Genomic DNA, 15,454 nt, shown 5'->3' with positions numbered 1-15,454 from the left:
TTGAACAGGTTTCAGCAGAAAATAACTAACTTTCTTTGGATAACAAGGTGTAGAGCTGGATAAACACAGCAGGCCAAGCAGCATCAGAGGAGCAGGAAGGCTGATGTTTCAGGCCCAGACCCAGACAGGTCCTGGAATATGATTCCAGACGGGTCTAGGCCTGAAACGTCAGCCTTCCTGCTCCTGTGATGCTGCTTGGCCTGCTGTGTTCATCCAACTCTACACCTTGTTATCTCAGATTCTCCAGCATCTGCAGTTCCTACTATCTCTGAAAAAAAATTTTTTGGATGCTATTTACTATTTGTGCTCCATTTAATAGTTTTTTTTTCTCTCATCCTTTGTAACAAACTACATATTACGCATCGTTACCTCGCATTATTTTGTTTTCATACTAATTTGCACTTTGGCTGCCATCACTTGTAAGCCTATTACACACATTTTTCTCCACGTCCCCATTCTGTTCTATTCGAAACAGCTTTTAAGATGCTGATTTAAAATTTGCATTTATTGTTCCCCAAGGCTTATACTAGCTTATTTAGAGATGGTCCTAATTTTCCTAGACCTAGGTCAATCGACAACTCAACATCTATGGCCGTCCTCTCATAATCTTACCCTTCATACAAGCTCCTACATCCATAATTTTGGCTTCATCATCGTGCCTCTACAGACACACCCAATTTTGATCATCAAAATACCATCTCCGATCACCTTTCTCCCTAGCTGTTCACACTAACTTTTCTGATCCAATTTTTTCACCATCCATCCAACACTTCACAGTTCCCACAAAAACTCACTTGCGGCTGATTATACTTGTCAAGACACTTCAGTCATTCATGACTCAAATTGATCTATCATTAATACTCAATACCTTACCTCAGACTGTTCAGGGTCTGTCACGATCAGTCATCCTCCACACAGCCTCCAACTTCAACTCTCAAATGTACTGCTGACTTGTGTCACTGACTAAGTGAGGCATAAAACTAAACTAGCTTTGTTAGCATTCATCTGATCTGGTTTGTCTAAATTAAGATTACTGTGTTTCAATCTGAACCAAAACTCAAAACTCTAGAATTATCAAGCAAGCAAGGAAAATTTATGGCTTCTCTTTCCCCTCATACCTATTGCTTCCTTAATACAGGCCTTACAAATCCTCTTCATCATTAAGGGCAAGTAATAAGAAGCTGCTCAAAGATTTTTTTGCATCGAGTCTAACTATATTGGTAACTGGCATTTCCTCCCATTCCTTTTGCCAAAAAAAAATAGATATTTATCAACCTAAATTGAAATAAATACTCAGAAGTGGTCTCAGAAAGTAAATATTTGATTGAAATTTAAGATCAAGAAAGGAAAAAAGTTCAATTCTAGAGAAATTACAATCTTCAGCATATACTCACTTAGCATTTCCTAGTTGTGAGTGAACTAAAAATGCTTTCAAGAATATCTCTAAGATGCTTTTTTTAACTTTGGGCAATAACTTGATAAGCAACACTAACCAGGGATCATGCTACTAGAAATTATGATATATTAGGTTTTCTTCCTCCACAGGCATTGGTTTTAAAATGTGTTCAGACTAAAGTGAAATTGCAGACGCTTTTTATGAAATTTCAAGTCTGGCGCAGAGGTGATCTAATAAGGCTTCTTAAGAAATACAGTTGTCTTGTTCACATTTGAGAGTATATTCACCCACTGGCTCAGTCCACCTCATGTTTCTGGAGTCTCCAATGGTACCACAAACTCCTTGTACCCGCCTAACATGGCAAACAGTAAAATGTCCTGCTCTCTAAGAAGCATTAAACACACATCAGATTTTTTCCTCCAGATTTCTGTTGATTGCAATGTTGGATCCTGAATACAGGTCTCTTCATAAAAAGTAATTACGAAAAGGTTAGTTTCAAACACAGGGGTTAACTCCATGAGACTTTTGATGACTTTTTTTTATTAACTACCATTGACTCATTGATGTACAGGTGTATGGTATTTTAGGAGTACATAATACAGGTCAGCAGAAGAGTTCACAATTATTGATTTTAATCTAACATAGCATAATGGATTCGCAAATGCTTTTAAAAAGTAGCACAGCACTTCCTTCACCCAAATGGCACATCTAGGCAGGTTTAAAATTAGATTAATTTTCACTATTCCCCTTTTTCCTTGATTCAATGTGCACTTTGGTTCCACAGTCATCTGCCATGATGTTAGACAGTGAGTCAGTCGGGTAATGGTCAGCAGCCTGGACAAATGAAGAATATAACAAGGTTCCAGCCTGGTTACTCTGCAGTGTCTCCTGGAGGAACCTATTTTTAATATAGGGAGTGGTAATTGTCTGGAACTTGCTGCCCAGCATGGAGATGGAAGCAGGAAAAATAATGAATGATTTCATAAGCAAATTGGAATGGGCTGTTGAACAGAATACATTTAGACAGCTACAGGGATAGAATGAGGGAATGGGAGTGACTGGACTGGTCTACAGATAGGCGGCATGGATCCCATAAGCTAATAAGCCTCCTGTGTCATCGCATTCTAGTTTTGATGCAATCCCCTAATTCTCTGGCTCATGCATGAATAATATCTACTTCAATGTGATAACCAATGTCTATAAAACTACCCATCGTGAAACGCCCATTAGGGAAAAGTAAAAATTGAGGGACAAAAATAATAAATGATTCAATAATATTCATAAAACCATTCATTTAAAATTTAAACATTACTTCTCTGAAAATAATTTCCAATCTCAAGCTACGACCCTACACATTCAAGCCTCTTAACTAGAAACGAGTCTCATCATGTAGTAATCTCCAAGGCCATTACTATATTGCATATTAAAAAACTTTTTAAAATATATTATCACTTACAAAGTAGATTTTGAATGCACAATTTTGAAACTGTGCAATTTATTATGAAAATGCATTCCCTATCATACAAATTTCCATACAATACAATTAACAGAACAAAAAAAAACTTAGAAGTGGGTTAATTGCACAAACTGCTTTATGCAAAGTTGCCACAAATAATTGTGCACTATCACAGAGTTCCTATGAAGAGTACAAATGACCCAAAAACAAAAGTTAATTTCTAGAAAGCGTTTTAAATTGGGCAGTCATTTCTGTTTGTAAACTCAATTTTTACATTTGTCCCCCATTTTTAGGTATACTTTTGCTTGCACAACTTGAAACTTCTACAGTGAAAAAAAAATCATGCATTGTTCACAACATGACCTCAGGTAGGAGCAGCAGCCCAATGCTGAGGCTCAGTAGTCCTGAACTAGGATGTGGAATAAAATCAATCAAGTTGCTGTACCTGATCGTAAAATCAGCTGGTAAATATATCTGTCAACATGAAGGGAGGACTAGATCAGGCCTGGCCACGATTTCCATCTCATCCCTCAAAAAGTGAAGGCTCGTCATCAAACAATGCTCATAAATAAAGAATAACTAAAATTGTATTAAAATTATTCCAAAAGCATATGTAAAGTACAATACTTTAATGCTCATACTAAAGACTGAACCAATGATACTAAACTTTGTCTAAAATCAAGGACATTCAAAAGTAGACAGACTGGATTCAATTAAATAGAATTAGTCACAAGTCTAATCCAAATAACCAAACGGCATAAAATACAAAATAAATACAAATTGAGATTTGGAAGATAAGTAACAGACCGAGTGGCAGACTCATGCATTCTTCTATACAAATGACTATGTTACTAGTAAATAAATCTCAACTTGCTAGAAAAAGCAGCAATTTGAGATTTCACTGCAAACACTTAGGAATTTTCAGGAAATCTGGTATTTGCTTGCTATGGCTACCTCTTGTCTATCACAAAATAATCTTACTGCATTATCAAATACTTGCCCCTAATTGTCTGTACACATCGCTTCCTCCAAGTTATCTCATGTTCAAAACATCACCTCCCAGGAATACCCAATGTCACGCTACAATCTGCAGTGTTTTGACTAGTGAGTGTCTCTCAACCACTACTTATATCACATTTACTAACATGCAGACATATACTTGCAGTGCAGTTCCGTTCAGCTTCCCCCAACTCCTCACAAATTCTCAATCTTCCCAAGATGTCATCTCTCACTCTCCTGATCTCCCCTACATGCACGTATCATTCCTTCATTATTCCAATAATTCCTGGCAGTTATTTTGGCGAGATATACGAGTTACTTCCTTAACTCTTGTTCATTCTAATTTGTAACCTACGCACCTTCCTGATATTTAAGTGCCGACATATTTCCTCCAAGACCACAATAGACTTCAACATCCTATCAACAACTGTCTTTATTTTCCACTCAGTTCTTCTGACATAGGCCTTTTGCATATTCCCCTTCCTTATGCTCATCACCAACAGCTGGGCCTTCAGCCTCACAAACTCCCAGCCTCTCTAATACTCTCTGCCCTTTGAGAGCTTCTTCAAAAATCACCTCTGACTAATTATTTCAACTCTACCCCTTCAGCTCAGAATTCAATTTTTCTCATCCGTCCCCAAAGTACTGAATAATCGAGGACAAATGTAAGTTTAAAAACAGAAGTGACTGCCCATTTAAAAAAAATACACCAAGTTATCATTACTTTAACAGAAGAAAATAGCAATTACAAGTAAATTAGTGGTAGATTGGAATTGTTAGCATTAGCCTGGTTTAAATAACACAAATTTTTGAATGTTAAGAGCAGAAGCTGAAGCTTTCACTGTAAGGATCACAACTGATAAAGCAAAAATATATGTAATTTACCTCAGTAAAGCACAACACGGCCTGTCTGTGGGCTTGCAGCATTACAATTGATCATAGCTTCACAGAATTACAGAAGAACAACAAGACATGTAGCAAAGTACATCCCTCCATCAAGGTGTATGAGCTTGCTGTTAAACTACAACATTAGATTTTTATACTTCTACTTGAACCTCTTTCCCATAAAACATATCAGTAGAATTTACTATCAAAGGTTGACAATCACCAATTTTTTTTAAAAGGTGTTTTAGTTAGAATAATCAATTTGTCCAATCACCCAAAATTAACAAGTAACTTATTTGCCTTCAAGTCTTTTTATCTGTACATCCTTGCTTACAATGATCTGTATGTACTGCTCATAAACAAGGCTTTTCACAGCACTCCAGTACATGTGACAATAAATCAATCAGATCCTTTAAAAAAGTTCTGAGATTTAGCTTTGAATCTTCACCAAAATCTAATTGGTTCTTTCTTGGGTTATATTCTCTGTACCATGCTTTGTTAAAATCAGTATATTAAGACTTGAAATACATTGTTAGTCCATTTGTCTGTGAATAAATGGGGAGAGGTATACTTTTTCCAACCTTCAGCAGCAATATATTTACCACACAATGTGTCAACTAGTTAGTATTGGCATCCACAAACCTGTCACATGAGACAGTAATGCCAGAATAACTGATGTTGAAAGAATACAAAAACAAAATAAATACTGGCCCATCTTTAGCAACTTCCTAATGCTAGCAGATGCTTCACAGCTAGTGGGTGGGGAGAGAGGGAGGAGGATAGGACAGAGATCAAGGTCGAGGTTTTAAACAAAAAGTGTGAATGAAAATAGTGCAAAGAGGGGAGAGGGTTCTTTTATGACCCTTTGCCGGCTTGCAACAAGTGTTAAGATCTTGTAATTTGCATGCACCTTGTGGTCTGGTGGGCTAATTTTTTTCCTTGATGTTTAATTGTGCATCTGGACTCAGTTCTGCAGTAGCTTGCAGTCACTGACTAGTTCTGAGAAGTATCTGACTGCCAACTTTAAAAAGGATGAACACAACTTTTAAGAGGTGAAAACTGAATGAAACTATGAAACTTGCAATGTTGTTAGTTCTCACTATTTCTTATCCAGAAAATGCAGTAGCTGTCTGCTCCATCCTCCTTGGAGAAAATGTGGATGAGATCAAGGAACCATGATATACCCCTTATATGTTTTGATTCCTACAGTTCCATGCGTTACAATGTAAAATAAAATTACGCAGCACCTAGTAAACGAGAAAGAAGCTCTGATTAATTAAAATATACAATGATTTTCCATACAGGAGGAAATTTATATTTTTCACAATTTTAATTTCTAAATTCTAAATTTCAAACAGGGTGGCACGGAATGAAAGAAGGTGGTATAGAATACGGCTCCTCGTGTAACAAAAAACCTCAGCTCAGTGATTGAGATCCTATATCATTATGATGATGTGGCCCATTTTCTTCAAATTACATCACAGGCTGGTTCTTTGAATTACAGAGTGCACAATCTCATTAATCTACGGACACAAGTTGTGATTCATGGCAAATACATAGAACATGGCATCATTAGGTTCCAGGGCAAATAATGCTGGCTCAAAGTAAGATGGATCCAGATTTATCTGAATTAAAGTCAACATTAAAGATTTAAAGAAGCAGGCACAATTGGTTATGGCGTTAATAATATATTAACACCCTGTAATTTATTTTAAAATGTGCCAATGTTAAAAACATTCGGTGCAATTCTTGACCATTTCTGTTGCTTATGTGAAAATAACAGAATAGGCCAAGTGTTCAAGACACCAACAACATTTCATCTATCCTTTCAAAACTAACAATAATTAAGTGATGTCATGACAACCAACCAATCTAGGGAACTTTAGTATAATTCTTAGGGTACTGATAATCTTAGATTAACAATCCAGAAGTATGAGCTGCAGGTATTGAATACAGTTAATGAAATAAATTTAGAGCAACAATCTAGTGTAAGCCACAGTGATTGTGAACAAGCAGACAGCTGCTAGTTTAAGAAACCTTTGTTCACTAATCTCCTTGAGAAAATGAAATTGGTTGTCCTTACCTGGTCTGGCTCTGAGACTCCACAGCCTTGTGACATTAATTGCTCTCTGAAACTAGCTAGCAATTCACCCAATTGTATTTAAGAAAAGTGCCTCACCAGTGTATTCTCAAGGATAATAAATACTTGTAGCAATGTCTACATCTTGCATTTAGCAAACATATGGTTGAAACTAACCAACTAAACGTGCTGAAAAGATATATTATTGTCCACTTCGAGTCAGTGTCAGAGATGTACAGCACAGAAACAGACCCTTCCATCCAACTCACACATGCCGACCGGATATCCTAAAATAAATCTAATCCCATTTTCTAGCATTTGGCCCATATCTCTTTAAACCCTTCCTATTATATACCCATCTAGATGCCTTTTAAATGTTGGTATAAAATTTGAAAAACACATCTTCCCACTTAGTGTAATTCATTAGCAATCAGCCTTTTAGTGATGTGACCTAAATTCCAAAGATATTTTAAAATAAAGGAAACATGGCATGACCAAAAATCACCTGACCAGTCCTTCTAAAAGTCTTTCAAACAGGTCTTTCATTAGGGTGGCACAGTGGCTAGCACTGCTGCCTCAGCGCCAGGGACCCAGGTTCGATTCCACCCACGGGCAACTGTCTGTGTGGAGTTTGCACATTCTCCCCATGTCTGCATGGGTTTCCTACAGGTGCTCCTCCCACAGTCCAAAGATGTGCAGGCCAGGTGGATTGGCCATGCTAAATTGCCCGTAGTGTTCAGGGATGTGTAGATTTGGTCAGTTATAGGAGGGTGGGATGCTCCGAGGGTTGGTCTGGACTTGTTAGGCCGAAGGGCCTGTTTTCTCACTGTAGGGATTCTATGATTCCTACTGAGCCTATAAGGGCAGGAGAAAATTCGACTCAAATGCTACTACACCTTTTTCTTTATTCATTCACAGGTTGAGAGCGTCGCTGGCCAGGCAACATTTATTGCCCATTCCTAATTGCCCATATGGCAGTTAAGAGTCAACCACATTGCTGTGGGTTTGGAGTCACATGTACGTCAGACCAGGAAAGGATGGCAGTTTCCTTCCCTAAAAGAACAGATGGGCTTTTTCCCCCAACAATCAACAATGGATTCATGGTCATCATTAGATTCTTAATACTAGATATTTATTGAATTCAAATTCCACCATCTGCCATGGTGGATTCGAGCCCCTGTCCCCAGCACATTATATGGGTCTCTGGATTAACAATACCACTAGACCATCACCTCCCCTAATCTAGCTGTAGAGGAATTCAGAGATAGCAGTGTGAAGCTGGAGGAACTCAGCAAGCCAGGCAGCATCAGAGGAGCAGGAAAGTTGACAGTTTAGGTTGGGGCCCTTCTTCAGAACTGGGGAGGGGGCAAGGGAGCTCAGAAATAAATAGAGAGAAGAGGGGTGGGGTTGGGGAAGGTAGATGGGATGGTGATAGGTGTGTGCAGGTAGGGAGGAGTGGAGGAGATTGGTCAACGAAGGTGGTGTGGGGAAGGCAGACAGGTGGGAAAGATGGACAGCTTGTGTCAGGTCAAGAAGGCAGGGATGAGAGGGAGGGTTGGACAAGGAACAAGGCCGGAGGTGGGGATATTTTAAAACCGGTAAAATCCATGTTTAGGCCATTGGGCTATAGGCTCCCGAGGCAGAATATGAGATGCTGCTCCTCCAATTTGCGGGTGGTGTCACTGTGACACTGGAGGTGGCCCAGGATGGACATGACACCCAGGGGGTAGGAAGGAGAGTTAAAATGGTTTGCGACTCCAGCATGTGCAGTTCTTGCTATCATTATGGAGGAGTTCAGTTCTTTTTCACTTCAAAAAGGAGGTAATTCACCACTTTATATACACTATTTTTTCACGCACTTTCTCTTTCACTCAGCAATTTTCTTCTCAATCATAATGCAATTTATCTCAGTCAGTATCATCACTCGAGCTTCTCTGTTATGAAGCATCTCTGCCTACATTTTATAGGAAAGCAAGGATAAAAACAGTGCAGACCAACCAGTTCTATACCAATGTTTGTTCCTTCATGAAAAACCGTATTAGTCCCATGTCCCCTGTGAATTATGCTATCCCTTTTCATTAAATCACACACTTAACCTCTTAAAAGCTGACAGAGTTTCCACTTCAATCGCCAACTATGGCTAAGATTTAATCGGTCTGTGAAATGCACTGAGAAGTTTTACTTTCTTGCTTCTGGCTCTTTTATATTTCAAATGATTTTCTCTCATCTTATTCTGCTTCCTTCAACCATGAAAAAGAAACAGTCCCACCTGGAATACCTGTGGGAACTCTCAGATTGCCTATCTCAAAAACTGACAACCGACTGGCATAAATCTTGGAGGCCAAACCTTAACAATATTAAATGGAAGTTTGCAAGTATAAACTTATTGTTACTTGGAATCGGATTATTATCCAAAAAGGAAGAATGTGCAGGATTACAAGGAGAAAAAGAGAGCAGTGGAACTAGGTAAATTACTCCATGCCCACTGCTTCATCATTTAAATAAACCTCCTAGATTCACATCCAGATTGCATGGTTAGTAAGTTTGCAGAGGACACCAAAGTTGGAAGTGTAGTGGACAATGAAGAAGATTATCTCAGAGTACATTAGGACATTGATCAGATGGGCCAATGGGCATGGTAGATGGAGTTTAATTTAGATAAATGTGCGGTGTTGCATCTTGGTAAGGCAAACCGGGGCAGGACTTAATACTTATACAGGGCCCTGGAGAGTGTTGCAAAACAATAAGAACGCGGGGTGCAGGTGTATCATTCTTGACAGTGGAGTCTCAGGTAGACAGGGTGGTGAAGGAGGGTCTTTTTTCAGTCAAGGTCATATTCCTACATTGGTGGAATCCAAAATACAGGACACAAGCTGAAGTGAGAGGGGAAAGATTTTAAAAGGACAAGAGATAACTTTTCACGCAGAGGGTGGTGCTTGTATGCAGCAAGCTGCCACAGGACATGGTAAAGGCAGCTACAATTTCAACAGTTAAAGGCATCTGGATGGGTGTATGATAAGAAGGGGTTAGAGAAATATGAGCTAAATGTGACTATGTCAGACTGGGATGTCTGGTTGGCACAGATGAGTTGGACCGAAGGGTCCATTTCTGTGTTTATGACTCTATTACTCAATAACAAGCCGAATGCCTGTTTCTATACTGAAACAAGTCTTACAGATTCTAGAAGTCAGACGTCCTCAAACATTTTCAGAGTCACCCTGAAGTGTCCTCCAGTCCTGCTGTTTATAATGGCGCCAAACTAGGTTAGTTGTCTAACTCAAATAAATCTTCCTCAACTGCATTAAATATGATTAGCAAGTAATTTTTGTTTTTTTTAAATTGGAAGCAAGACGCTATGTTTTAAAAAAGAGGAAGAAAACACCATAAGAAGTGGATCTCCTTAAGATAGCTTCTCCCATACATTTGTACATATTACTTATTATAGGCAAATGAGGAGTCATCACATGAAATCTTGTAAAATTTTACACTTACAACTTAACTGTAATATGTGGACAACATCATGTTTAAGTTTACTAACAACTCCAAAAACAGCAAACTTGCCAGTTTTAAGTAACAAAAAGCTTCCCTGGATTTAACATCAGAAACTCTGTTTACCAGAAAGCAACAGAGTTGGAGCCATGCCAATTATAATCCACTCAAATCAAAGGGTAATGAAGTCAATTGTAGCATTCCAATACTCCAGCTGCCAAACTCAAGACCTTTTAATTGAGATTTTTGAAGTTCCAGATGATTTTCTTCATCTGCTGTAGGACTCACTTCCTACTTTTCTACAGTTCCAGAAAAACTGGGAACCCTATAATACAAATTGTGACAAAGTTTGGACATAGAAAGATTCTTGGCCACTTAATTATCATCAACATCATCATCCTGTTACCAACAAACATGCACATGCACACTTCCAGCAATGATAACCGAATCATAATTAGGGGCAGGAAGTCTGGATGATTTCACTCCTCCCTAACCCTAGAGACCAACTGTAGTGATCACATGAAATGTCCTAGTTGAGATCACCTAACTGAACAGAGATAGATATTTGAACTTGGGACCCTCTTAATCTGCATGATGCACTGAAAAAAAAGCTTGCTGAGCCAAAGAAAATCAGAAGGATCTGCTACATGCTTAAAATATAAATGTAAATGTCGTTGATTTCATTTAAGTAAAGTTCACAAGCTGAACCATAGTCAACTAGCTTCGCAAACATCTTTGCTTCAAAAAAAACTGTAACCAGTGCTCATCACCCCACCTATACGAAGATACCAGGAGTTAGCATGAGATGAAACTCTGCCCAAATGATGTGAAAATTTGTAAATGTATGTCGAATGTGAAACACTGCCAAAAAATAATTACGAAAGATAAATCACCAACACATGTGGATCCAATCAATTCACTTGATATTCAACCTAGAAGACACAGTTTGAAATAGGATGAGGCGCTGAAAAAAATCAATTAAATTAAAATATTAAGCCAACTATATAAAACTGATGGAACTAAGTTTACAGCATTATCATCTCTGAAAATAGGAGAAGACTAGATTTAAGAAACACGAAAATAAAATACTTCCAGTTCATCTGGACTAATACATAATTATACAGGACATGTTGATCGGATAATCAATTGTAGATTTTCAGCTTTACCTCCCTCTCTAAATTACCCTCTCTGCTTCCCATGAACACACGTTGTTCTCAAGTATTAAAATGTGCTTCAGAAATATGCCCCCAAAATTGGCCAATGCTAGCAAGCAGACTGAGGTTAAGAATTCATTAGACAATGTAGAATTACAGAACGTGGATACAGACCAGTTGGTCCAACTAGCCCACCCCAAACATGTTCCCAAATCAAACCTTCCTGTGTTTGGGCCATTACCCGCCAAGTCTTTCCCATTCATGCACATATCCAAATGTCTTTTAAATGTTTCAACCATTCCTGCATTCACCATTTTCTCTGGAATGATCTGCCACTCTTCCTACATAAAAATGTTGTCCCTCATCCTTTTTAAATCTTTCTTCTGCCGCCTTAAAAATATGTCCCCTAGTTTTGAACTCCCGCACCCTGGGGAAAAGATCCTTGCTATTCACCTTATCTATGCCCCTCATGATTTTATAAACCTCTTATAAAGAAAGCCCTCAAATTCCTATGCTGCAACAAAAATAATCCCAGCCTATCCAACCTGTCCTTATAACTCAAACACTGCATTCCCTGCAACATCCTGGTGAATCTCTCCTAAATCTACTCCGATGTAATAATATCCTTCCTGTAGCAGGCGGCCAGAACCGTACATAGTACTCCAGAAGAGGCCTTGCCAACTTCCTGTACAACCTCAACAATGACTTCCCAACTCCTATACTCAGAGGTCTGAACCAATGAAGGCAAGCTCGCTAAACATCTTAATGACCCTGTCTACATGTGACGCAAATTTCAAAGAATTATATAACTGAACCCCAAGGTCTCTTTGTTTTACAACACTACTCAGGGTCCTACCATTAACTGTAGAAGTTCTGCCCTTATTTGCTTAATCAAAATGCAACATCTCACATTTATCCAAAATACATTTCATCTGCCACTCCTCAACCCAATGGTTCAACTGATCAAGATCTCTTTATAATCTGAGATAACCTCCTTCACTGTTGACTATACCACCAATTTTGGTGTCAACTGCAAATTTACTAATCATTTCTCAAATTCTCATTCAAATCATTTATATAAACATACTTCAACCAAAATTATGCATGCATTTTCAGGCATTTATCACTTTACTTCTCATGTCTGTAATTCTTTTCAACAGTACATAGTTCAGTCATTCTTGTTTGAGCATGGATTCTAGCCCCACTCAAAAAGATCTAAGGACATATTCTCATGCTGGATTAGTATTACCACTATCTTTTGGCTCAGGAGTTAACTCAAGATGTCATGTGCCTTTACTCCAATCTGAACAGCCTAGCTCTGCAGGCATCCCAACCACCATTTATTCTTGAACCAACACCACTGATAACAGTAACTGAGTGTGCAATTCTGAAAAATGTTGGAAATCTGAAATTAAAAACAAAAACAAAATTCCATTAAGCCTCAGAATGGCAAGCAGCATCTGTAGACTAAGAAACAGGGTTAATATTTCAGACAGATGCTAATTCATTAGAAATGGTGTAAGGTCATCAATCTGAAACCTTAACTCTTGTTTCTGGCCTGATGAATATTTACAGCATTGTTTTTGCTATTACACTTCCCAACACAACAACATTGATGTTATTTCTAAAATGAAGCATTTTTATGTCTTTACAACATTTCAAGATTCCATAGAATGTGAAGTTTTTTTTGGAGGTGCAATTATGTTGTTAGTGCAGCACAATCCCACAAACAGAAGATTAAAGAGCAGACTATATGCTTTTTGAGTGGTCATTGAGTCAGACCGTTGGCAAAAAATACATACTCCCTGCTCTTCAAAATGATATCTAGGGATCTTTTAAAACAACCCAACTGTCATGCAAGACCTTAGATTTAATATCTCTTCCTACAGCCAGCAGCTCTTGCTATCACGACTCCTCTACTGTACTGAATGATAGGCAAAAATAAGCAATGGACTTTTAATCCACAACCTTCTTAGTAAGGGGTGAGTACATCATTTCTGAGCCAAGCAGACAGGCAAAACGTCAGCTAATGAAAATGTTAAGATGTCCAAGTATAATGTTCACAATATGCCTTTTCTAAAAAATACATTTTAGATATCATTTCCTATTTTGAATAAACCTGTTCTTAATGTAAAATGCCACAATTTGAAGGGTGGCTGTTTTCTCATAAACTTTCCAGAAACTAAGCTCCAGTTCTAAATAACGTAATCATCTTTTCATTGTGAAGTCCATGGAGATAAAATAAAAATATAAATATAGTGCAGAATAAGCACAAGGCAACAAAACTAAACTTTTGAACCGTTGCCAAGTTGGCTGTTGCACTTCTTTGGACGGGTGGGAACATAAATACAATTGGATTAATAAAATGCAGCAACTCGTAAGTCTTCTTGATCTTACATATTTTCATATTACAGACATGCCCGTATGCAAATCAGAGAGGAGTTGGTAGAAGCAGAAAGATTGTTTCGAATCCACACGCCCCCCCCCCCACGTCATAGGAATAACCTCAACAACCAAGAGTTTACTTTGCCAGGCCTCACACGTATTACAAGCACCGAAACCTCCAAACAGAAACAGGAATTTCCTGGTTATAAAATCATCCGAAGACACAACCCTTCTCCCCAAGCCCACATACAGGGAATAAGAAAAAAATTATTCAAAAGCAAAATCTGCCAGTCAGGAAAAAACTCATTCAAGTTCAACCACTCTTTTGTAAAGAAAATGTGTGCAAATGACATGACTTATTTGGCCACTCACGATTGGGGGTGGGGACAAAGAGAAGGAAACTACTAGAAAAAAAACAAAACAATCTTTCCATTCACAAATCATTTAAAAAGAGAAAAAGAAAGGATCCATTTAAAGCTCCAGGTCTTCATAACGCACAGTGTATATTACATATGCGTGTGCAATTCACAGCTTCTTACCTGTTAGACGTAACTTTACTGGCCCATTCCTCCTGGCTCCTTGATTAGACATGTTCCCGAGCGTTTATGTTTTATTTGTATGTTTATATTTTTTAAATGAGGTTTAATTCCGGCTGCTGCTGTTGCTAATGGTGATGGTATCTCCCGTTCGCCAGCGGCCGCCGCCGCTTTTCCCCCCTTTCCCCGAGCGAACAATGATGGCCTCCTCCAGCCCGGTGGCCCGGATGTGCATAGCCCACACTCACCAACGGACGACCAAAAAAAACTCGATCAAAATAAAAAAAACAAACATTATTTACCTCAGGAAATTTTTAAAAAGAAAACAACTCCCCTCCTTCAATACGCCGGAAAAAAAATCAATTTTTCACTTTTCTTCTAGATTTTTCTGTCTCTCTTCCCTTACTCAGACCGTCTCTGTGCCTCGATCAGTGCAACCAGACTCCCCCCTTTCTCTGTGTCTCGCTTCCCATCTTCGAATACAGCTCAGGATTGATCTTCTGTAGAGGTATATTGTTGTTATTTTGTCGAAGGCTCGAATCCAGTCGATTCGTTGTTGCTCTGATTTCTTCCTTATTTTTGAGAGTATTTCCACCCACAGAAAATCCACGCTCAAAACGACGAGAGGAGAGGTTGAGGGTTATTTTCCAGCAGCAAAAAGTTGTCAGTGATACTTTTTTTCTTTTTTTAAGGCTGAAGTCGCTGCTTTCTTCTCTTGTTTCGCTTCTTTGGTCGAAGTCCTCTCTCTACAGGGCTTCTCAACTGAGAGCCAGAACACAGTTCTTGCTGACATCACCCTGGTGCTCCCTCCCTCTTGACAGTCTGCAGCTCCTCCTGCTCGGGTCTCGGGAACAAGGCAGTCGAGAAATAGCACCAAGGAAACTTCACTGTTACTAAAAATGCGACTAAATGTGGTCGAGCTATGCCTGTAAATTTGTCAGAGCTTGACTTCGGATTATTGAGTTTACGAAATGCATGGTCTATCAATATGAAATCCACGATTGAAATGAAATGAGCCAGTCATTGAATGATACAGCATAGAAAAAGCCCATTCGTCCCATCGCTCTCGTGCTG

General features: G+C 38.6%; 1 protein-coding gene across 2 annotated transcripts in view; it reads right to left on the bottom strand.

Moving 5' to 3' along the window:
• Positions 1-15,218, bottom strand: part of smurf2 (SMAD specific E3 ubiquitin protein ligase 2) — a 233,676-nt gene extending 218,458 nt beyond the window's left edge. For both annotated transcript variants that reach the window (XM_048555207.2, XM_048555208.2), the window contains exon 1: positions 14,384-15,218. In XM_048555207.2, coding sequence (XP_048411164.1) covers positions 14,384-14,435 — 52 coding nt within the window. In that variant the 5' untranslated portion in view covers positions 14,436-15,218. The remainder of the gene's footprint in view (positions 1-14,383) is intronic.
• Positions 15,219-15,454: the final 236 nt, after the last annotated feature.

The sequence above is a fragment of the Stegostoma tigrinum genome, chromosome 22 (genome assembly GCF_030684315.1).
Source record: "Stegostoma tigrinum isolate sSteTig4 chromosome 22, sSteTig4.hap1, whole genome shotgun sequence".
NCBI lineage: Eukaryota > Metazoa > Chordata > Chondrichthyes > Orectolobiformes > Stegostomatidae > Stegostoma > Stegostoma tigrinum.
This window is presented reverse-complemented; position numbering and strand designations above follow the sequence as displayed.